Source organism: Electrophorus electricus, chromosome 8 (assembly GCF_013358815.1).
Source record: "Electrophorus electricus isolate fEleEle1 chromosome 8, fEleEle1.pri, whole genome shotgun sequence".
NCBI classification, from domain to species: Eukaryota; Metazoa; Chordata; class Actinopteri; order Gymnotiformes; family Gymnotidae; genus Electrophorus; species Electrophorus electricus.
Window position 1 is genome coordinate 6,312,187 of NC_049542.1, and position 25,773 is coordinate 6,337,959.

The 25,773-nt window shown below is 41.8% G+C and overlaps 1 protein-coding gene across 2 annotated transcripts in view; it reads left to right on the plus strand.

Annotated features, from left to right (window-relative positions):
• rngtt (RNA guanylyltransferase and 5'-phosphatase) overlaps nt 1–25,773 on the plus strand; it is a 76,303-nt gene that overhangs the window by 9,312 nt on the left and 41,218 nt on the right. For both annotated transcript variants that reach the window (XM_027029928.2, XM_027029927.2), the window contains exons 9-11: nt 11,603–11,738; nt 13,201–13,272; nt 21,826–21,990. In XM_027029928.2, the coding sequence (XP_026885729.1) occupies nt 11,603–11,738; nt 13,201–13,272; nt 21,826–21,990 (373 nt within the window). The remainder of the gene's footprint in view (nt 1–11,602; nt 11,739–13,200; nt 13,273–21,825; nt 21,991–25,773) is intronic.

The window sequence follows — 25,773 nt, forward strand, 5'->3', positions numbered from 1 at the left end:
CTAGAGCAGGGCGCCTCACGCTGCCTACGGGCGACCTCACAACTTTAGCCGCACGCCCAGTACAGAGTTGCTGCTATCAGAACAGTGAGAGACACTGGTCATTGTTCCAAAGCTGAGTGTTATTCTGTGGTGTACTGCTCCCTCTGCCCAAATAATGGTGAAAGTAGGTTGTGACTTTAAGCTGCAAACTATGACTTTTACACCCACATACGCACACACAGAGGTCAGTGTGCCAGTTAATGGTTTGGTACTTGGAAACACACAATGACACATCTGTCGCAAAGCTTTCTTCTAACAACCACCCCAGCCCATCAGCCTCCATGGCAGACCAAAGGCTGCTCCTGAGGGCTTTGGCTTGGCGGGCCATGGGTGCTGGTGACGGGTGTTCTTTTAGCACAGGGTTCTCCACTCCTCCACCCCTGCTCAGCATCTACAGGAGAAGGAGCCGACTTTCATTAGCTGGCAGTGGAGTAGCGGTGCCGCTTATGGAAGGGAGCCATGTGACCTGACACACACAGGCACACACACAAAACGTGGCACTCATCCCCACAGGCTGATGGCCTCTCATTAGTTCTGAGGGCTTCTTTACAGAGACTTGGAGAGTCGAAGCCTGACAGTAGCTGTCAGAGGAAGGTAACACAGAGAGTGGGTGCCTTGGTGTGTGTGTTTGTGTGTGTGTGTGTGTGGGTGACAGAGAGTAGGATTGGTAAAGTGCTTTATAACCTTTTTTTTTTTTTAAAGTTATGTTGAATGTTATGCAAAAAAGTCTTTCTTAGGATAAATTGAAAAACATTTATTGTATTGTTTATTGTATTATCAAGCATGAAATATACTGTTTAAATTCATTTAGACCATAAGTTCTGCACTATTTATTCATATTAATTGGCTGTTACTGTAAGACTGTAAGATTTATTAAAAGTGAAGGGTGCAGTGGCTGTATTGCCTGGCTGTAAAAAAAAAAAAAAGCTTTGAAAAAAGCTTCTGTTTAGATGAGTCATGTGCATATATCCTTCGCACATTTGTTCTGACTCTGCTTAAAACCCAGCCGATTTCTAAAAGATGGCAGCTGGTTTTGCAGGTGTCTGGGAAAGAGCCTGACAAGCCAATTGATGAGCCAAAGCAAGTGGCATCAATCATGAACAGTTGTTCCATGCTAAACACCTTCAGTTTGCTGAACGTTTGTGTCATGATATAGTGGGATCTCTCAAGCCATCGTGGCAAAGGTTGATGTTAGCAGAATCAGTGCTGCTGTTTTTACTATTGCTCTGTGACGACGATGGGGATTTGCATTTGCAGGCACCTGCAGTCTAACGGTGATGAGGCTGCCTTAGTATTCTGCTCCTCTGCAATATACTGGCTCTGTTTGGAATTTATGGGTGAATATTTCATGACTGTAGCTATTTGAACATTTTACAGAGATGCATGAGTTTTCTGCCGGAGATTAGTAGTGACTGCATGCTACATGTTCTCACACACACGCACGCGCATGCACACACACAGTTGATTAGCAGTGAAGGGGGGGAAATCATTACATCCAGTTTATACAGTTGTATATTTAGAGCCAAAAAGGGAGTTAGCCAACCAGAAAACCTGTACACACACTTTGTTGTCCAGCCAAGGCAGGAAAGTCATCTTTTTGTTTTCATCTTTGGTTGCACCTGCATAGCTAATAGAATGCTTTCAGACATCATGATATTTTGACTTAGGCACTCAGAACCAAGAAACCTTCTGCCTGTGAACACCTTTGCTATTATTGTGTTTAAACATGAAAAAGCAGTACTGAGTGTCTATAAAATAAACATTTTTAGTCACAGAAGGTACATAGTTTGCGTACTTTTCAGTTTGTTTACTGTTTTTCTCCTCGCACTCCCTACTTTCTTCTGCCCTCATCACCCCACATCTCTCTCTTATGTAGAGACAGACACACACACGTGTACAAAAACAGCCTAAATCAGCATGGAACATTCTCCCTGCATCATGTTCTGATTTCCCTAATGACAAGCGCAGGCGAGAGGAGCCTTAAAGAGCTGTAGGTAACAACGTTAGCATGCTGCGATCGATCTGAATTGGTGCTTAATGTGTGCACAGGAACAGCGAGGAGTTACTCATTAGCTCCAGAGAGCAACGATCCCCCTCTTTGATCTTGAGCCCTGGTTAACACTCTAATCTACCGTTAAATGTTTGTACTGTTGCTTGTCAACTACAGGTGGGCAATATGGTATAAAAATTGCATTGTGACATTTTTATAGATTCTCATGGTGGCATTTTTCATGGCTTATGTTATAGAATGAGAATGGCAGAAATATAACATGGTTAGATATGAGGCGTAATGAACTAAGGTTTGATATTCATAGGCAGTCAGTTCTCACATGATGTACTTTTTCATTATATTTTTTTTATTTGTGTAAATAGGAAAATGTCATGCTGCAGTTTGTCTATGGCTTCCATGAGCTATGCTAGACTAAAGCATTCATTGCATCGGTTCCAGTTAACCTCTGACTCCTCCAAGCAAAGCCAAACCAAACTCCTCCAAGCCGACCTCGACTGGTTTTAGATAAAGTTGCCAGATCCATTTTTTACTCCGTGCTGAGACGTCTTTGCTGTTGTGATTAGACCCACCCCTGATTTATTGTGATCACCTTCCACAAGTCAAACTGAACATGCTCTTGCATGTGCATTCAGGTTCCTGCCCAGTGTACCCTTGAAAAGTGATTGTGGTTGGGGTGTTTGCATTTTGCTCTGTATCTTTAACCAAATTTTTCAACTTTGAGGTTCACAGTCATTAACTGTGAATGAAAGTGAGTTAAAACATTTGCTGGAAGCTTACAGGAGAGGAGACCTTCAAATGTTCTTGGAGTGCTGAGAGGCCCAAGAACAGCAGCGAGCATGCAGGGCATTCATCACACTCTTTGGTGGTAAATTCAGAACATACCCTGGTTTCACTGACTTCATCTACCCACCATTTATTATATTTTGTCTACTCAAGCCATGTATCCAAATCTGTGCATTACCAGAAATAAAAGCACTGTTTATTCTCTGTTCTGCAAATATCTTAGCAGATTTCTTATGCTTGAGGGGGCTCAACCTTATGGGTTTCCGAGTGAGACTTTAACAAACTGGGAAGGAAACCCGTATGTGGTTTGTGGCCAGTGGGGGTGTGGGTTTTGGACTGTAAAAATTTCATTTTGTTTTATTTGAAGTTGAAAGGTCTTTTGCAGCAGAATTTTCTGGAAGTGCTTTGTTTTGGAGGGTGAGCTGCAGTAATGTGCTCTGCAGTATTATGAGGTCTTGAGCAGTGTTATTTGTCCATGTTTTATTTTTTTGCCCTCTATGTAATGAGCTGTAGCTTTCTCCCCAAGGACAGGTGACAATTCCACCTTTCTCACATGATGGAAAATAGGCTGCTTGTCTCCGAGAGGCAGAGTGAGAGAGTGCATGAGAGAGAAAGGGAGAGAGATGGCCTTCATCATATTTCTGAAAGTGTGTCTCTTATTGTGCAGGAGTAATTGGTCTATTTGAGAACATTATGGAGAGCGTTATGGAAATGGGTCCGTACTGCGGCCTTATTCAGAGAGATGAGTGTTTCTCTGTGCATGTTTGGCTGTGTGCGCGCGTGTGTGTAGAGGGAGCTCATTAAATATTTTTAGTGGATGCTTGGTGCACTTAATGTGTTATTTGGCTTGTAGAGTACAAAGGGACTTCAATCAGATGTCATTTCTCATGCATTGTTTCCTGGTATTATATTGGACATGGGGGTGTGTGTGTGTGTGTGTGTGTGTACGTACACGTACACATGCATGTGTTGATGATGCTTTCTTGGTCTATTGCTCCCGCTTCTCTCACTACCATGCTTTGTGTACGAATGAGGGAAGATCATGGAGTATCTGAGAGCTTCATTAATTAAGGCTGAGACAGCTGCCTCAGTTTCCTCCCCAGGTCAAACACCCTGGTTAGTGTTAGCGCTCTGGAGAGGCAAATCCTTCCCATTGAAGTGATTAGTTCTGCTCCTAATCTTCCTTGCTCAACCACTCTGGGGAGAACTGTTGTACTGATTAACACGTGTTCAACTGCCTAAGCATGGCCTTTAATAAAGAAAATGTATTTGACAGTGGAAGATGATTTTATGCATGTGTCTGTCTATGGGCAGTTTTAAATGTAGGTATTTTTTAAATTTAGAAAGGCCTGTTTGGATTTCTTGACCATAAAAGTAGTATTAATTTGATTTCTAAGGCTGTGTGTGGATTATGCTTTGCACTGTAAGAGGGGGGGTGTTTATCTTGTGCTGTTTAATATTCTGTGTCGTGTGCCCTGCGTAATTTAAGTGGTGAGTGTATTTTCAGTTTGAAATGTGTGAAATCCTCTGGAGCCAGCACAGGATGGCCAGATTGGTAGGAGGCATTTTCCCTGCAGGCACATTCATTTCTTCATCACATTTACTCATTCTCTCTGACATGTTCTTGCTGAATCGGAAATCACATGCACACATTAGAATTACATGCAAATCCATGTCCATGAACTCTCTTTGTTAAGTTTACTTGTACAACTCTTCCTCGTTTTTTAGGTTGAATAAAGAAGTTAAATTGGAGTGATTTCTAGATCAATCCATATGTTGGTAGTGTTTGCTTCAGAATTTCTTTACCCCTGAAGTTCCAGAAAGGCACTGGAGAGTTTATGCCATTAGGTTTATTACAATTCTCTTTTTTTTTTTTTTTTTCCCCAACGGACTGTTTTTGAAAACTGGCAAAATAAGCATTCACTATTGCATTTTAACAATACAACTGTTAAAGTGTAAACTTTAAAAAAGATTAACATAACATAATCTATGGTTCAGCAAGTAATGTTCAAGACACAATTACAGTGATGTTCCTTCATAAGTCACAGTTTAGAAATGCTGTTTTTCAGAGCTGCTAAATAATTTAAAAAAATGTAAATATTTAACATTGTTATTATATTTAACAGTGCTGTTCAAAGCTGGATAATTATAATTTCAGTTGACCAGAGGTAATGACTGGTAATGAGTTAACTGCGAGGGGCTGTCCACACCTGTCATGCAGTAACCACCTTCCCAGACCCAGGGTGGCAGGTCTTTTTCCTGTCTTGGTCTTGTGGAAAGGAGACTGTGTTCGATCTGCTTATCTGTTTTGCTTCCCTTTCTTTCTCTCCCTTTCCCTCCTCTTCTCCCTCTCCACCACTCTCAGATTTGATTGTGCAAAATGAGTTATCAGTAGAGGAGATGGCTGAAGTACAGGATTAGATTGTATCTGGGCTCTATTGTCAGGACTTTCAAGTACGACAGCTGCCTGCTTCGTGGCCATCGCTGCATCAGATATCCTGTCAAAGCCTGCTGGGCAGACTTGCCCCTTCTCACCAGGCCTGAAGCTCCCCTGTCTGGGGAGAGAGGGGTTTGTTAGAAGCCTTCTATTGTGGGTCAGGTCCAGTAATGATCTTGTGTTAGAGGGCTTAAGAAGCTTTTAACCCCCTTAGCCTCCTCTCCAGGCTCTGTGCTCTAATTAGGCTAAAGCTGTGTGTCTTTGGGGGTGGAGTCGGGGGCAGTCAGGAGGCCTGTCACGCTTGATGATTTTTTTATTTTTTTTTAAAAAACAGTCTAAATATCTGTTAGGTTCATCACCAGCTGATTCACTGGCCAAAGGCCACCTCAGTGTATAGCTCATTGGATAGTGGATTTTGCATAGCACTTGAACAGCGTGTTACTTTGCCTCCTCTTGGGGCAGAAGAAGGACTAACCTATAGATTGTGCCTAGTTTTGAGTTTCCCCAGTTTTTCACTAGGCAGTCTCATGTACAAAATATTTTTTTATCCTCTATGAAACACTCACTCTAGTTGAGATGTCGAACAGATGACCTCATCCACACAAATTGCTGTGAGTGGATGATGTACGCTAGCTACCCGATTAGCAGCATCAGACCCTGGAGTCTGGGCTTCCCCTAGGCCCTGGCCCCTCACCCAGCTGCACCATGGGAAGGCTGTTCCTGTTTGATATAGAAGAGGACAGAGGTTTCCATGTTGGCGGATGCCGAGCGGTGCAGCTCCTGACAAAGGTTGGGAGGGGATCGAGTGTGTACCTCGCTAGCAGCCTCTCCTCAGGCCCCAGAAGGCAAAGCAAGGCAGTCTTTTGGGCTTCCTCTGCCCTCAGTGCACACTTGTTTCAAGAGAAGAAGCCCACAGATTTGCTGGTTCATTTCTGTCTTGTGCAATCATGTCTTTCCGCCGTAGTATGTAACGCCAGTGATGGATATGAAGAGGAATGCGGTGGTGGGATTGATGGCTTCATTCTGCCTTTAGCTTTCACATGTTCTACTCACATCCCAGCTGTCCCCTGCCTGCCTCCCTCACCTGTCAGTCTTCCACCTCCTTTCCTCCAGATTCTTTCTTTTCTCTCTCTCTCTCTCTCTCTCTGGGGGGCTTTTGGGGGGGTGAGGGAGAGAGAGAGAGCTTTCTTTGTATCTTTTTCTTTTTTCTCTTCTTTACTTGCATGTGCTCTCTCTCTCTCTCCCCTTCTTTCTTCACTTTGCTCTTTCTTTACCACCCCAGTTGTGATTGGGTAGGCTGCAGGGCTGGGGTTAGACTGTGGCACCAAGTATCGATCCCTGTATAACTGTGGAAGTGCGAAGTGCTGTTGCCTCCTCGGCTCTGAGCGTGACCAAGCAGCGTCCAGCTCCCAGTAATAGCAGGAATGAGATTACATTGATACCCCCCCCAAAAGCCCCCTTTTAGAGCCACTGCAACCCTTTTCTTCCTGCACTAGACAGTGTTTATGGGTGTGGGTGTATATATCCATGCTTGTGGAAAAAGTCATTTAATTTCAGATGCTTTAGGATTGTACAGGTATCAAGGACCATGAGCCGGATCCTCACAACAGTTTATTTCCCTCTCACAGAACACGCATTTATTCACTGCATGGGACTTTAAAGACTGTCACATTAACCTCTCACTCGCATTTCTGTGGGGTGCATTTACATCTCTGAGCACAGTGATAAAGCTGTTTCAAACATAAAATCCAATAAGCTTAAAACAAGAAAAGTAAGAGGGATGAAAACGGGCAGTAAACAAAAAAAGCAGACAGTAAGTGAAAAACAGAGAGCTGGGTTCATGAAAAGTGTCTCAGAATTAGCTGTGCCGAGCCAGTACGCAATGGAGGCAGGAAGACAGATCGCCGGAATAAGGTGCTGGAGCTGGCCTCAGCTTTGCTTGATGGATTTTACTTATACTTTCTGGAGAAAAGCTCTCTTCTTCCCCCTATCTTTCTCTCTCCACTCGAGCACCTGGCTTTTGCAGCCGCCCAGAGGCACTGTCAAAATAGCAGGTGGGCCAGAATTTTTCAGAACTTGGTGCACTGAGTGGAACAGGTTTTTTTTTGGATCCTCGCCCCATATGTGCCGTTATTGCATAGTCCATCAGTAAGGCACATGTCCCACTCATTACCTGAATGCACTAATTCTCCTGTAATTAATATTGTAAAACGCATTATAATTCCTAATGATTTGTATTTCGGTCAGCTGTTAATGAGAGTTCAATGCTCCAAGAGATTCAGTTTAGTTAAGAAAGTTCCTGTGTTCTGCTTTAGTGTTTTATTTTGGGGTCGCTGTCCTGCTGCAAGGTGAAGCGCCGTCTGCTGTGTTCTGAGGAGTTTTACATTTAGTAGGATCCAGGCAGTGAAGAGATCTTCTTCTGTTTAGCTCGGGCAGCAATTATATATGTTCTTGACACTTTGTCCCAGAATATTACAATGAAGGCAAGCAAGTCACTCCACTAACAGCCATACATTGCAGCATGTTTCAGGTGAGATCATGACGATTTAATTTTTTCTGTACAAAAACCTTCCTCGATCTATCTTTTCTTATAGCTTTCACATGTATGTAGCAGCAAATAATGTTTGTCGTTTACCAATCATTTGCATCTGTTGATGAACCCCTCGAGGTCCTGCTGGTGAATTGTTGTCTTTATGGTAGTTTATGGTAGGAGACATCTGTGGCTTCATCCTGGATAGTGCTGCTGTCAGTTCTGTCTTCATAATTCATGACATCCTTAAACTGTTTTTTTGCAAAGTTTTTGACCCTATTTTTTGACCATGGTGGCTATATGTAAATGTGACATATACTTGGTTACATCTCTTATGTTACTAATGATACACAGCTGGCCAATAAACAACTATCCAGTTGTTGCTAATCAGAGAGCTGTTAATTTCCTACATTTCTTTTGCCTGCTTGATAAGGGTTTATTTTCGTGTGTGTGTGTGTGTGTGTGAGTGAGTACTTTTGGAAGATATGTGTGATTTTGTTGATTTGATAAAGCATGGTAATGAGTTTAATTGCTGTCTTAATGATTGTGAATGGTTCAGGGTGTGTTTAATTGTAATGGTTAACCTTTCAAGAGGGAACATGAACAGGAAATCAAACTCTTTGGTATGTCTGTTTTTTTAGACACAAGGACTACTGCTTTGTTCAGTAGTTTTGCACGTGCTGGAGCCTTATCAGATACAGATTTGAACTCTTTGGTGCTGTTATTGACTGCCGAGTTGTGAAATGTAGAAGGATGCACCTTTTCCTTCTTTCCTCATCTTCTCATCACTTCAAGCGATTAATCCTGTGATGGTGGTGCTCTCCACAGTCACTCTGTTGAGTCGGTGGTACACCAAGGTGTAGAGTAAGGAGTGGGAAAGTATACAGCATTGTGTTAAAAGTCAGTCTGTCTGAGAGGTGAGGACACATCTTGACAAGCTGAGGATAAGTTGGCAGACGGAGTGCTGTGTGCACGTTTGTTAGAATTTGTTTGATGGTTGATCAGGTGTTGTGGGAGTAATGGTGGGGCTTCTTTGGTATGAAGTTAATTAAATTAATTAACCTTAATTAGGTTTTAAAGATTGTTTATTGATGTCAAGTGGAGTCATCCCAGATCACTGGTCCTGTTAGAGATGTTCCATTGGTCGATTTTTGACAAGTTTACTTATTTTGTTAATTTTAAAACAATACGTGTGCTTCTGTAGTCCATAGAAATCAGTGAGATGTTGCTCTGTAAAAGCATAAACATCTCTCCAGGGAGAGGTTTTGACTGGGACACTCCCAGCTCAGCGGTGTTCAGTTCTGAAACTCTTGCTCTGTTTCATCTGTAGAACGCAGAGGGAAGATTAAAGGAACCAAGAGGGTGGCAGCTTTAAGAATTCACTCCTCCATCTGATTTTGGTCCCCGGAGGTTGTTGGCTGCCCTTCTGTTCTTTTCTTGTCTGGTGAAAGCACAGCAAACCTCATTGGATGGGGTAGGTTGCATGAATTCAGATAAGTTGTAGGAAGAATATAATGTGAAAGCCAGTATTCCTTTTTTGATTACTGTTGCTGTGTATCTTTTTGTTTTCAGTTTATTCAGTTTTATAGCAGACATTTTTAAACCTTTCCCAAAATTTATAACTAGTGGAGGCTGTGATGGGTTTGGTGTCATCACTGATGGGTCTGTTCAAAACAGGTTTACTATAGCATATATTGATGCATGTGCCAGATGTGATTACCAGTTATATTGCGGTATAGACTGTGTTGGGTTCAACCAGTTAATTGATTCAAATTGATTGATTAAACGCTTGATTAAACAAAACAGTGGATGGTAGTTCACAGTTATTATAGAGTAGTAACACGTTCACCTGTGTCTAAGATATGATCCTGCAATTTTCAGACATTAACCCTAAATTCCTATTTTAATCTGGTCTTTAATTGGTTCCTGATGTTCCACCACCTGTCAAACTGCAGAGACACAACACGTACCACTTCTAATCACTATGACTGCTATATCAATTTATGTCTGTCTCTTTGTTTGTGTGGGAGTCTAAAGAGTTTCTTTTACTATATCTCCTCACTATTTCAAGGGCACCCAGAAGGCAAAGAAGATTTTTAAAAGGGGTATGTTTTTCTTTTAAATCAAGATGAAACACTTTGATTTTTGATGAATGTGTTGTGTTGGATTTTGTAAATAAAATTTATAATTGTATTTTTTCATAACTTTGTATACTGTGTGTTTTCTCAGACCTGAGTTGTATGAACATAGTGCACAGGTATACAGTTCCATTTTGTTCTGATCCACATCACTCCTACTCTTGCAACTCTGAAGGCAAAAGCTCTGTGATTATCTTTGTCCCTACTAAACACACATACTTTGGGCAAGAACTCATTAGTGAAGTGAGGGGAACCTGTTAAGGAATTAACAATTTATGTGTTTAGCATTCTGTATGTGTAAATGTTTTTTTGTTTTTTTTTGTAATCATGCTGGTTGATTTGGCTTGGTCTGCGAGTTGTCCTTAGTCCGGAAGCTGCAGTTACATGGCCGTGGTAGTGAAATGCATCCTGCCAGAGTGAAGAACTCTCCGATTCAGCTGTCACAGCATGTCCCATCATCCCACTACCTGCTTCCTGGCTCGCCATCACTGTACCTCTGTAGATATGCGATTCTCCATTCTCTGGAGTGAAATGACATCCAATCAAGGCCTTTTTCTCAACAGTCTAGCCAATCAAAAGACCTTTAATGTAATGTGATATAAATGTGATTTTAACTTCCAGGTAATGGTGCAACCATGTCCTGGAGATGCCTAGAGAGACCGCCCTTTGGAACTTCACCGTTCTGGATAGTGGTGTATCAGTGATGCTCCCCCCCCCCCCCCCCCCCCACAACTACCTTATTCTTTAAACCTGCTATATTTAAATGTGATGGCTAGCCAGCAGTCAAACCTGGCAGGTTTGCACCTGCTTAACCAAACCTTCTCCCTACCTTTCAGTTTTTCCTGTGTATGACCAACACTAGTTTGCCTTTGGCAGTAAAGAGATGAGTTTAAGTGGCTGGATTATATCATGGAATGTCTTTCCAGAGACTCAGGAAAATGAGTCAGAAAACTAATGAGAACCTTCTTAAACCTTCCCCTCAGCCCAGTTGTCCATTAAAGTCCAGTATCAATTCTGAAGGCAATTGTACTCCTGGCGATGCACTGAAGAGCAGACTTTACAGTAGCTAGTTGTGCCTACATTTTCATTAAGTAAACTTCTGTTGAGAAAGTGTCAGTGTCTCAGGTACCAACCATGCGCTTCTGCTTTGCAGTATGTTTATGCTGGTGTGATGGTCTTGGTATTCAGCAGATTGTGGTGTAATGGCCTCTATAATTCAGAAGAACACAAATAAAACTCAGAAGTTTTGTGTTTTTGGGGTTATTGGTACAGCTGTGATTGGGTCAGTTGCCATCACAACCAAGGCAGTGGTGCTGACAACACATAGCAACGTGTGCTTTTATTGCTTTTATCAGGCCTATCCAGTATCGTTTGTCTTCATTTAGATTTTTATAGGTTGATAAATTTCTAACTATCCCAGAAAGTGAGGGAGAGAGAAAATATTGGCTTTTTCTCCATTTCAGCCAAAAGCCTCTGATTTTAATTCCTCAGCAGCAATATGGGCCAGTCTTTAAATTTGTCTTTTTGACACTTTTTTAAAATTTTTTTTATCTATATATAGATTTATTTTACTTTGCGATAGCCTATCATTTCCTCCAATAAGAAAACTCTTCATTGTGAATCTGGGCATATTGCTAAAATAATACTTCCTGTTGCCTTTGCAGGTATATGATGCTGATCGATGGCAAAAATGAGGTGCACATGATCGACAGGGACAACTCTGTGTTTCACATTTCTAACTTGGAGTTCCCCTGTCGCAAGAACATGAATGCCCACCTTTCTAACACACTTCTGGATGGGGTGAGTTTGTAGTCTCTCTTATTATTAATTCCATCTTGAACCATCTTGTAAACAAGCTAGGTTGGCCCTAACAAAAGTAGCCCTACTTACAAAAAAAAGTGTGTTTTTTAATCCATTAAACACCACCTTCCTTTATATCACTGATCTGGTCTGCTGATTGACAGTGGAGAGCCCTTATGAGCTCTGTTGGACAAGTTTAGTGCGGGGCTATAAATGTGCTGCTAAAGAGCAGATGTGACATCACTCGATCCCCCTCATCATTGCCCCTGACATGCAAACAGAGGCCTTTAAACGCAGCAGTTAACAGGAAGCAGTACGCATGCATGTGGCCCATTGCTTACAGATAATCAGTGGCTCTGTTGGAGCTAATTTTACCAGTACTTATCAGCCCAAAAAGCAGCATGCATGGACCAAGAATCCTGGAAGATTCAGAGGCCAGCTGCAGCCACTGCTGACCCAGTTCCCTTGCACCCTGCCGCTAGGTCGAGAGCACCAGCTGCTCATGGGGAGAGGCGGTCCGCCCCTCTGAGGATGGCACCCTCGATCTGGCAACCTGTCTCCATCTTCTTAATAACACTTGCGTTCTTGTCCTCTGTCTTTTTATCATTTGTGCACCCCTTTGGAAAAGAGACACTCTTGATCCCTCCCTCACTCCACGCTCACACTCATTCTGTTTCTCACTCTCTGTCATGTCGTTCTCCCATTCTCGTGCTTTGCTTTATCTTTCTTCTCTGTCTCCAGCACACATTTTCAGTCGCTAAACTCTCTCTGAAATCTCTTGGGATTGTGTCATAATGTTATTATATTACTGAATATTAAAACTGTGATAGGACTCATGACATCGTATGTGTGGACATTCAATACTTGTGGACATTCAATACATGATTAAGGCACAGATTAAAAAGCGATTGCATTCTGCGAGCACTATGAATGCATCTGATCTGTCAGAATTCCCAAATCATCAGATGCTTTATTATTATTATTTATTTAATGATGTATTTTTTCTGCTTGTCTTTTGGACATTTTGCGAAAAACAAATAACAAAAACAGCCTGCTTACTGCCTACTTTTAGTTAGTGTTCTGCTGTGATGAGGTGAAAGAACTGCAGTAGTCTCACCCTCTAATGTAACACATTAGCCTATGTGACGAGTTCTGTTCTGGTACATTGAACCTCATTACTAAACAAAATGTACCTTTCTACTTTTGTGTCTCTCTCTGTCTGTCTTTCTTTCTCTGTCATGCACACACTACACACACACTTATTCAAATGCATCTACACTTTTGATTTCTTGTGTTCACCATCTCTATTTGGAAAAAAAGACCTTTTGAGGGTTCTCTCAAATTGAAGAAAAATTCGTTAAAAGTTTTTTAATCCTGAAACTAGCCCTCAGGCATGAGAGATGCTCAGAATTATAAGATATCTTCTCTGCCACCCCCCCCCCCCCCCCAATCTGTTTTACAGGAGATGATTATTGACAAAGTGAATGGACACCCGATCCCACGCTACCTCATCTACGACATCATCAAAATTAGTGTGAGTGTCTCTACAGGTACCCAACAGCATCAGTGGCTAAGCTGGAGCTCTAAGATTAGAGACATGTCCTGTCTTCAGCACTGACAGCCTGAATAATAAAGTGTGCTTTCCAGGGCCCTCTTGCACATCTGCCACTAACTTATCTCTGTGATTGATAAATTGTAAAATTTAAGGCGGTCCTGGTTTTCAGGCAGTAAGCTAAGTGACAGACCTCCCTGGCACCCTTAGATTTGGACTGTTGTCTGACAATGTATTGTCAGTAGTGTCAAAGCTACACAAGCCGATAGCGAGCATGCACTTTGATCACGTCCAGTGCTGGTTTGAGCCATTTTGGACTCACTGCCTTATCTGCTGTCTTATCAGACAGACTTGAAAACCCAGCTTTTAAAAATAAATAAATAAATAAAAATAAATAAAGCTCCAGGAACATGTTCTGAATACGAGATCTGCAAGTTGACCTTCCTTTGCCAGTACCAGGGCATTTACATCACCTGTATTCATTTTTTTAATTGAGTATCGCTCCAAGGTTAGCTTGCATTCAAAGATACACAAATTAGTTGACATTTGCCTTTTTAATCTGCTGGAAGAAATGGTGAATACTGTTCACAAATAAGTTATTAAAAGTGGCCTTGTGTGTTGATTGGAAGAATGTTCTCTAGTATAAATGCCCACTGAAGTCTGGAAGCGGACCCAGTGAAAGAACACCACGTTCAGATGATCTGTCAGTCAAAGCTTGCTTAAAAAATTTTCTCCATGGCAACGTTGGAGTCATTGATAGTGACAGGAGATGGGCAAGAGCACAGGTTTGGTGCTTAGTAAAATGTCACATTGGACTAAAATGCTAGCATTGCCAAATAATTAGCATAATGCTTATTAGTGGCACCTTTGCTTTGGCTTGATACATTGCCCCAAATAGACTTCAGTGTGTGACCTCAATTCACACCTTTACTTCAGCGACCTATGCAATGCTAACAATTGATTTTGTATCTTAAAAACAAATGCACAGAACATGTGCTGATGGACTGGAAATGGTGACTCTGAAGAGATGCGTTTTCTCACTCTGAAAGAACCATGTCCATGACCAGATTGCATTATGTGGCATTTGACAGCTCTCGCACAAAATGGATCATTATGGAGTTTAGAGTTCATTTAGCGGCTGCTGTAATCACCGACGAGAGCACCCAGCGTGAAATATTTGTTCTCAAACACTAATTATCTTCGCTTTTCTGCTATCGCCCCCAGTTCGGACAGTTATGTGTCACACATTACTTTACACACAAAAGTACAAAGAGAAATATTCTAAATTGAGCTGCAAATGGACAGAAGCAAAGATAGTCCCCCCCAAAGAGTTATGATGTACATTAAATTACCACTTGTTCTAATGACACAGCATTTCTGCAAAGGCAGCTTGCATAGTTTAGTATTTTTTGTCTGTGTTGCACCTGCAGGCACAGCCTTTACTCCTCTATGCATACTCATCCTTCATCCCTCTCTCTGCCCCTCACTACACACACACACACACACACACACACACACACACACACACACACACACACACACACACACAAAAAGTGGAGATGTGTGCCTGTGTTGGTTGAATTGAGTTGCAAAGGTTAGTATCTCAGCATGGGGTCCATATCTGTGGCTCTGCTGACCACACATCGATCACAGGTCCATTATTTTGAACTCTTGTCACCTTTGCACCAGGCTGGAACTCAGAAAGGCAGCTGCCCAGGAGCCAGAGCCGACAAATGGTTTAAGATAAAGGAGCGTTGCTTCATTCAGCTGCAGACCTGCCTTCCTGGGCTTCATCCATACATGAGATGCTCTTAAAGGAAGAGCAGCATGAAATTGTGGTGGATTAGTCATGAGGAAAATTAGAATTTTTTTCTGTCTGATTTGTATGCTTATACTCATAAGCATTTACGGAGTTTATTTGAAATTGGAAAAAAGTAATGTTGCTGTAGTGCTGTACTGTGTCAGAGTTGGTAAGTGAAGTTTCCCTTTGTTTTACTTTTTCCTCATGTTTAACCCCCCCCCCCCCCCCCCCCCCCAAAAAAAAAAAAAAGTTGTGGCAAGGCTAGTCAGGTCTCTGATTCTGTGACAATGGAGTCAGTTTTATTCAAGGATAATTGGTGTTAAACTGCTATTTTTTTTCATGGTTACAAGGATCCCATTTTGAAACAAATGAAGCTTTAAGTCCACCAGCCAGTTTTGTCTCCATTTGTTTGTTTCTGTGCTGCAGCAAAATGTCAGTTAGCACTTGTTTCTCTTCACTCAGGAGAGGAAGGTGATGGCTTCAGAAATACATAATTTGACAGCAGTTACAGTACATTGCTTATTTGACACAACAAGGTGCGACTGCAGCATAATATCCGTACCTCATTAAATGGTGTGTTTAATGTGTTCATCTTCACCAGGCTACTGCATTCCACCTTTCATTTAGAATCTTGAGAGGTGCCACACATCCTCCGTCTCAAACCAGCACTTAGCCATTATGGTTTGATCTGTTGTGACTTGCGAATGCCTTCACATCCCAGTCTAGGGATTTGCAGAGGGTGATGTTTTATGAGGTGCTCTGTATGTGTGCTGTTTGTGTACATTCTTCAGTTTCAAAGATTGCTCACAAGGAACAATTGCCAAGCAGACATTGAGCAAATGAGCCAGAATGGTCCTCATCTGAAATCCAGCTTTTGAAGTGCTAATTTTCAGGCAAATCTTTCTTCTTGTGCAGATTAGAATGCCATTTCGTCATAGCTGTGCCGTGTGTTGCTTAATTGTCTTGAAATCATATTGCTTCAGATTAGGTGGTGATATGGTGCAATTTCTGTATCCAGTGCTGTTTCCTGTTTATTGTTTATTCAAACTCTTTTTTAAATCCTGTCACACATTTTCTCTTTCCCTACCTCTTCCTTTGTCTGTATGACAACTTAATTTGTGTGCATTTGGTTGGCAGGAACATGTTGTGGCCTTATACCAATTTATATATAGAATCTTCTCTTGGAGGCTGAATTAGCTGCATTGGGGACTTCTTTCCATAATCTTCCCTATAATTTGAAGCATTCATGCCAACAAGATTTTTTGTTTAGTGCTATTAAGATGCTCTATTTTCTATTTGATTAACCCATTCGTAGAAGAGCATTTACTTACCCTCCTATTCTAATCCAATTGACTGGTAAATAAAGCCGATTAAATATTTCTTCTCTTGGATTCTGTTTATGGTTTAATTGTTCTGTCTTTATTCATTTATGTCAAGCTCAGAAGTTTCCTGTGTTAAAATAGTAATAGTGCATTTTAACCTAGTTTGTACAGATTAAAACACTGCATTAGTGATGGACATTTACTTATGCTTGAAATCATCTGCTAGCTAGCTTTCACCTGCTATGAGAGTGATCTGAATCAATCTCCAGGTCCAACCAAGACACTGGTCATCTTTCCCATAGTCTGTTTTCCTTTTAAATCAGAAACAATGAATGAAGCAGTCACAGTCTGCCAAGTGCCTTTCCCATCTTTGTTGAGGCCAATGCACTGTTGAGCCCCAGTACGCGAGTGTTGGAACATGTAGCGCTGAGACAGGGTGAGCAATCATCGTCAGTGCATGCACAGAATCAATAAGGAACCCACGACTGCTGGGGAAGCCAATCATGTGCTTAGCACACCATTGATAGCTTTGCCTTTTTTTTCTGTTGACCTGAGACCAGTTTATCCATTCACACTCATAATGGAGGATGATTTGGATCTGGGGAAAGGGAGACACTTCCCAAATCATCCTCCGTCATTTTAGAAGCACTCTGCGCAGTGTTCAGATATCTCTCTGGTGGCCATTTTGTTATCTGGGGTGCATTCAGGTAGATGGTTTGGAATTAACCAGGCAGGTTCTGCTGTTCACTGAAGGGTGCAACACCAGAGCTAGTTTGGCATTCTGATTGCCTGATCTCCTTGTGCAGGTATATCACTGGTGCCTGCCTGGCCTTGTCTTGTTAAGAGCATAATACTGTTTTTAAGAGGATTTTTTTAAAGGTTTATGGTCTGTATTGCTTTTTCTCTTTCTAACACTGATACATTTTCAGTGGTTCTCAGTGTATTCCTTTCATGCATGGTGTCAGATCTATTACCAATTATTATGCATTCGCATAGTCCAAACAACATTGGTAATGCTTCTTACCATTACTCGAAATTTGACATGATCTGTGCAGATCACTTACGTTCACTGTAATGGATGCCATGCAGTGGATGTATAACATGAAATATAGTCTGTGACATTAAATTTCTATTTATTTTCTCTCTTTAATTCCTACTATAGCGAGATGTAGCCATCCATTTGTTCATATAATACTGTTTTAGGGCAAATAGCCAAAAATGTTTTGCACCGTATTTTACTCAGAAAAGTAAGAGAGAGAATAACATTAACATTAACATTATCTTCCATGTACATTTTTTCCAGTACTTTTTTCCAATTTGAAATAAAACATGACTATTGTGTTTCTTAAATATCTTTTAGGTTCTTAAAATTGTCATGTGTGCTTTGGGTCAGAGTCAAAGGCCCAAAGGATTTCCAAGCCCAGTGAACATAGTGTAAAATATTTGCATGATACCACTGAGATGTTCACAGATGGTAAATCTTACACAAACTTCCCTCAAGATTAGGACTGCCCAATTTACATCATAAGGGAGAAGCTCTGGTGAAGTATGTGCAGACATTGGAGAGTCCCCAGTTTTCTCACATATACGTCTGCATATTGTACAAACCCAATATTAACCCAAGCCATCAGAAATTTAGGAGGTTGTGGGACATTCAGCTACTTTGCATAGGAAAATGGAATTTGCATATTAATGCAGAATCACAAAGAATTGTGAGACCACCCCTCACCCTGTCTGCCTTTCTGTTTTGACACATCAGTTACCTAACCATTTTCACACGTATGTTTTGAGCATTTCCCTTGGTGTGAGCTACATGAGGGATGTGTTTACATAGTGAAGCTATTGAGCAGTGTGTACCTGTAGGTTAGCAAGCTTTCAGAAACCACTATAACGACACCCATTTGAAACCGCAAATCATGAAACAAACGGAAAGCCAGCATAATATTTAGAGCTGGTTAAGCACTATCTGTGGTTTGTATCTTATAAGGCCAGCTAACAAATGGTTTAGACCTACAAGGGCGCATGCAGTGTCATCTTAATTGTTCTTTGCATGCACAAGAGCCTCACTTTGCCCAAATTGCACTACATAGGTTTTTCTGACACAAGTTCACTGCTGGCTGCCATGGTAACGCCTAGGCAGCTTGGTGTTGGGCTGTGTAAACTATACTGCTGTGGAGTGTATAGGTGTATGCAAAGCCAAGTCATCTGAACAAAAGAAGACATTTTACATTTACTTCCTTCTGAGCCTAGTGATTAGTATGAAGAGCAGTGTATTTTAGTAAATGCAAAAGTGCAAGTAGAGAGCCTCACATTAATGATTTCTTGAGCCTCTAACCATCTTACAGATAGAAATCTGTCTTCTGCTCATCACAGGCAAGCCTTCAGAGCCTTCTTAATCTGGGTGGGGGTAAGAAAAGGCTAATCCTCCCCCCTCCCAATCGTTTAATTCAAAGTGTAAAATCTTCAAAGACAGAGCTTCCTCTTCTGCTCCTGGTGCTTGTTGCCATCCCAGTGTGCTATGTAGCAGTACATGGTTTTTAATTGAACAAAGCTCCTGAGGTGCTAACAGTGAGCTGTTTGAGCTGTGATCACACGTTGATCTTGTTTTGCTTAATTCACGGGACCGACTTCCTGGGCTGCTGGCCTCTGGCAAAGTAAAGAAATGGGTAGTAGATCGATGTGTTTTCTGGTTGCTCCTGTGGGTGAAATGCTTTGTGGAAGACAGAAATCCCACTAGCATTACACATGCACAAGGAATGCTGAAGCTTCGCTCCATACAGTGTTATCAGGAGTGGAAATCCACATTTCTGAAGGGGCTTTTCATCATCCTATATTGGCCTGGGAAGCCACAAAGAGGCAGTGGCAAAATGGTGACCTTTTAACTACCTATAAACTTCTTGGAGTCTATGATTCTAAAGGGAGCATTTCCTCGCCTCTGCTGCCCCCTCACAACGGGAGAATTGATCCTGAAATGATGTGCACAGCCTGCCTACTGTGTCTGTGTCAGGATGGAGTCTTTAAATGTCAGTCAATCGTTACTTTTGAATCTGAAACTCATGAATTTTCAGTGGGTTTCCGTTGCCGAGCCAGTGCGGTTGTCTGGGCTGCATTAGGTGCAGCTCCCAGTCACTTCAGTTTGGCTCCTGTGGTTCGGGGCCTCAGATGCCAGTTCTTGTGGCATTTGGGTCTGGTGACATTATGGGTTTGTAAATACAGCTGACTGCCTGAAGCATCCAGTACCCAGCTCTCTGTTAATAAGCTCAGAGCCAGACCAGGGCGACAACACCATTAATTTAGCAATTCATGAACTTTAAGCTATCAGTTTTAGTGTCTGGTTTTTTTTTTGTTTGTTTGTTTTTTTGTTTTTAACCTCCAGTTCACTTAAAACTGCAAGAAAACACTGCCACTCCACATTTCTCAGCTTTCTTAGTTTTGTTTTGGAGTGTATTGCCAATGACAAACTTCCATTCTTAGCCAAGTATTGCAGTCATAGTAGCATTAAGCATCTTGCCTTTTTTCACCTGACTCGCTGATCCAGGTCTGTGGTCTTCCATCTTTCAGATATTTTCTTTTTTCTGCTTCCTTCTTTGTTTTATCCTCCCTCTTCTCCTGTCTTCATGCTGGTCTGTCATCACTCTATTGATTTTTCCTTTTTCTCATTCATTTCTTACTTCTGTCATTCTCTCCCTGCACCACTCATATTCTGACCTAGAACGTGACACTAAAGATTTCAACTGAATTATAAAGACCTCAGCATGTGTTTGGATCGACCGTTCTGTGCCAATTTGCACTTGAAAGCTTCCAGCCAGGACCCTGGAACTCTGATTTTGATGCAGGTGCACTTGAGGGGATAGAAAAACAAGGAAATTGCAAGTGGAAAGTACATTCTGCTGGTTGATTTTGGCATGATTCCATCTCGCTCTCAGTCTCACTTACTGTCTACTTCTCATAAATTGACATACCAGATGAGTAGTGGAGGTGTTAAGATTTTCAAATCACGACTCACTAATGAAGGAGCTGGCTGTGATACTGGTGTTCATGACTGCACTGAAGATAGTATCCATTACCATGTTAATACGGAAGTGATACATGTGCGTGCACGCACACACACACTCAGACTGGCCTGTACCTTTAATTGACAGTGCTTTTAGAATGCAGGCTTGTAGGCAGTGGGTAGCTGTGTGAACATGTGTTCAGCCTCATCTTGCTGCCATTCATTTAATTTATTTATCACACCCATTAGGGATTTATTAATCTCTCATTAACACGTAATGCAGGTGTGTCAGTAAGCATTTGGAAGGATGATTGCTTTCTTAACATTATTTATTTGTTATAGCACAAATGTGAATACTTTCCTGATATTTCGAGCCATTCTTTTAGTATATGTTTGAACTAATTCTAAATAGACAGTTCATAACTTTAAAACACTGCTTCACGCTCAAGGCAAATACAACTCTTAAAAACTTCTGCACCAGGACAACAGCTTAACACTCTCTAGCCACTTCCAACTGCTCCTTAACGAGTGCACGAGGTAGGCAAAATGCCTCCCTGCCACGCGCAGAGATTATACATCTTTGTCAAGGGTCGTAGGTCATTATCCAGGGGTCTGTGGCGCGGGTGCGGGGGTTGGGGTCACAGCCGCTGTCCCAGCAGGCAGCCTGTGACACAAACAAAACAGACACCCATTAGAGGGGAGCCGTTGTCATGGAAACGGCTGCTGAGGGAGCGGTTGGGGCATGGAGGCTGATTAAATACACGGTCATTACCACATAGCTTGTGGCCACACCCCTCCTTGCTCAGCTGCCTGCATGTCCAAACACAGATGTGTGCTGCATGTACTCTTCTGAACGCTTCCATACAGAATGAACACAACTGGTTTGTGTCACTGGTAACAGGCCAAGAGGTTGCTGGTTTGAATCCCCTTAGTGTAACACCACTGTGCAACTGCTAACCTTATATCTTAAATTGGTTTGTGCAAAAACACAAAACAAAAGCACCCAGACATATAAACATCAATATGATATTATATATACCAACACTTAGTGCTTATCTGTGTAGAGAGACGCACATTAAAGCATACCGAAATACATACGAAAGCACATGCTTATATGCTGTCCCCCGTCCATCACAGTTAAGTGCCCTGTTGCCATGGTTATAGATGGCAACCAGTCAATTAAGTTTTATGATGTAAATTAAACATTATAATATGCCTATTTGAATAATGAGATTACAATAGTATGTTTCTGTAATGATATCTATGTCATACGCCTAAACAAAGGAGCCCTGGTCATGTAGGCTTGGTTCTGACCAGCCGAGATCTCTGTATTTTTGCACACACACACATAAACAAAAAACAAACAAAAAAGTTTGTGTAATGCAATTAAATTAATGCTGCTTGCACTTGTGTGGCAGGGCCAGCCAGTTGGTCAGTGCGACTTCAGCAGACGGCTCCTGTGCATAGAGAAGGAAATAATCTTCCCTCGTTCTGAGAAAATAAAAATGGGACAGATCGACAAGACCAAGGAGCCATTCAGCGTGAGGAACAAGCCATTCTTCGACCTTAATGCAGCACGGAAGGTGAGAGTGTGAGTGAGTCATACATACACCTGCAACCAGCCCCAACCCAACCCCCCTCGGTTTGCTAACTTGTAAAAATCAAGTTGGTTAACTCTTTTTAAATTCCGTTGTCTTGAAAGCTTCCTGGGTGTAAATCAATAAGTGCATTTAATTTTCAATCATTTAATGCCATTTTTAATGGCAAAGCTAAACTAATACATTATCCTTTGAGTAAAGGGTTCCTGCTGTGCGTTATTGATGGCAAGATATTGGTGCTGGAGGGCTACTGTACAGGGCATTACAGTTGATCATGATGCCATGTAGTGTGCTGCAAATGCCATTTTGAATACTTCGGTTGTGTCCTTGAACAACACAATTAAATTATTGGGGGAGGGAGGTCTCTTTAGAACGAGCATCCTTAAAGGCTTCTGCCATGAGGTATCCAACAACAGTATTTAACTTCCACTGCTCGCAAAAATTTAATGTTTTTAGTCATGTTTTCCCACCGTGATGAGTGCAGTTCAGATAGACGTGACCTGGGTAGTCACGCTTCACCGTGGGCGACTTGTTTTGCCCGCTCTGCGACGTTTTCACGTAGCCCTTTTGAACGGAAACTGAAACAGGAAAGAATGAAAAGGCTATGGTTCAGAGCTCATTTTTAATTAGCACAAATCGGTCGGTGTGGTTTGCGAGACCGATCTCTTGGCGCTCACTAATTACCAAAGCGGAAGAGCCCACGAGGAGCTGCATCTCTTTCATAGGCGAAGCCATGTGTCAGGAGGACCTGAATGGAAAAAGCTTCTCAGCCGCTCACCTCTATGAGAAATGGCTACCGGTGGAGCTCTGACGTGACTGTGGGCAGGTTGCATTCTGACATGCAGCCAGGCCAGTACATTAGAGCCTGATTTTATGCACATGTTTATCCTAGATTGTTTTCATTGCAGATGAAGCAATAACAAGTAAATATAATGTAGTTCTTTTTGAAGTATCACCTATAGAGTGCTCCATAGAAATGGATGTTTTTACTATACAAAACTTTATAGAAATCTCAGAGAATAAGCATGACTGTTTGTCCAGTCTCAGATGATGTTCCTGCAGTGTTCAAGGACATAGAGCAGTTATCCCGCCTCTGCACCATGTTGCTGGCAGTGTGTGTGTCTGTCTGTTAATTCATTCCAGTGTTGTACCAAACTCAGGCAGACTTCTCCTGGGCACACGCTTCAGTACAGGCCATGGCTGTTTCCCAGAACTAATCTGTCTGAGAATTTCTGAGGGCTGTATTCTCATGCACAGTGAACTATCTTCAGCTTTATCAGTCACCTCTTTGTTGCTACATCTTACTGGTCCCTTGCTTGGCACGCATGAGCGGGACGGTTGCCTCTGGTTGACCTTGGGTCTTGTCTGCGGCCTGAGACCCCGCACTGGCTCTTCGTGACCCACTGGCCCTTCCCCATTCTGGGGTCCCACTGCACACGTGCTTGAAGCATGAAGTCATGGTGGCGGGCCCTTAGCGAGTGAAAGGGTCTTATTCTTCTTCTGGAGGACCATCTGCTTAGTGCACAGCACTGCCTCTGTTTCAAAGGATGAGAGAAAGACAAGAACGACAGTGGGAATCTGATTTGCCCATTCATATGGACAGATATTCGCGAGGTATATATTCTGGAAATCCCCTTCTCCTCCTACGTCTATTCCGGCTCTTGAGAACTTCTGTCTGGCGAGGTCACTGTGGTAAATTGAGGGTCTCAGTCATATCGCTGTTGCTCCATAATCGCATCATCTGTCCAAATCTGACACAGCTGCATCTCAAACGCCTGTCGGAAAATCAAAAAGGGTCCTTCCCTTCATGCTTGGAGAACAGCGCACTCATGTTGGAACATCTGCTCCCAAGCAACAGCACACATTGCTTTCCTGGGCCCTCCATAATCTTGAAACGGCTGCGGACAGTGACAGGCATCTGCCATCCTGGCCAGCGATAAGGAGGTGAATGCCCAGATTAGATTCACAGTCGGTGGCCCTGTTAAGGGCCAATTATTGGGCTGCAGAGAAAGGGGAGAGATGATGATGTGGCAATAGGTAGCCTCGGGGTTGCATTCGACTCTACCACAGCCCTCTCGTGACCCCACAGACACCCCCCACCCCTTTCCGAGACAAGCAAAGTGTGGGTGCTAGTTCAGTTGCACAATCAGGTCAGTTAGGGTATGTAGGTTTCAGTATCACACGCAACTCGGTTGTTTGGCAGGCTGAAGGCAGTGTCACATCAGGAACCAATTAGAGGCCAGATTAAAAAGGGAATTCGGAGGGGTGATGTATGAAAACCAGAAGCACACAGCTCATGGAGAGGCAGAGATGAGATTGTTACTACTCTGCAGTAGTTCTGAGATTCCATCCTCTGCAGTAACTGCCTGACAAAATTAAATTAAACTGAACCAAAAAATACATGTAGTGGAGTTGATTGTAATCAGCAAATGCTAAGTGGTTTAACTTCCCTCATGCATTCATGAGCTAATTTTTAAAAAATGTTTTTATTCTATTCTATTCTATTCTATTCTATTTATTTATTTAAGTGAACAGAAGAGAAGCTTATTCATATTCTAAGATCATGAATGTACACATTGTCGTATATTGTCATGGATCAGCCTAGAATTAGCTCACCGAGAAGCAGAGCTTGCACACTAAGGGGCCTGTCGAGGCTGATATTGGGACTCAGAGCCACTGTGCGAATACCGTTTTCTTTTTTGCTGTGTAAGCAGAGATATGAACAATACATTATGGGAACTATTATTTAGCAAGTTAAATGTACACATCTGAAAATTGAGCTTTGCATGTTGTCTGCTCTGCTACAATGCTGCATGGGCAATGTTTGAGTATAAATACAATACCAGTATTTTACATAGATCAAAATGCATGGTTTAACCCACTGAAGTCTCAGGGCATTTACTCAGTTTTGGCATATTTTCTTAAATTCACTTTAAGGGTCCTTTCTTATAGCATGACACTATGTTTCATGTCAAAAGGTTTAGACCGATTTCAGCTCCCTTCCTAATGAGGAACCCTTTGACCTAGAGCACTGCGTAAAGAAATATGGACATAAAGCTGGAAATATGAGGTGTAAGTTTAGAAATTTGTGAATGCAACATGTGAGAGCATATCTTTACTTATGGGAAACCAACTGTTGTGTTTGAAAGTTTTCTAAAGTGTTGTTTTTTTTTCCCCCTTCAAAAAAGCAGTGAAATATATTATTTAAATAACAATTATTTAAGTGTGGTATGTCACACTACTTTCACCAAATCTTAAAGGGCCTAAAATAAAATGTGACTGAACAATGACTTTATATCACATTTTAAGATTCATGGAGTATCAATATATCAAACATTGTGGGCACTATAACCAAAAATGTCTCAGCTGCACAGAACTGTATTCAGTATGGCCACAACATATCCATTCATTTATCCCATACCAGCTTGATTTCACACACCAAAAACTTTAACAAAGTGAACTTTTACTAATGGATAGTCAATTTTGTCAAACAAAAGTCACGACTGTTATATTAGAAATCAATTTCACAAATTCTGCACAGAAGCAGCATTTAATATAATGATTATATCAAATTAATCTCAAAGCATTTGAAGCCTGTTTGCCTAAAGTAATTGGCACATGTTGCAATGCACAGTCCTTAAACAGATCCTGGGAAGAGAGTGACCAAGTGCAAACTCAGTCACTGCATGCCGTGCATGTGCAAATTACTCATCACTTTGTGTCCTAATGATCATGGAAAGCTAAACTGATAAAATGATTCATGGTAAA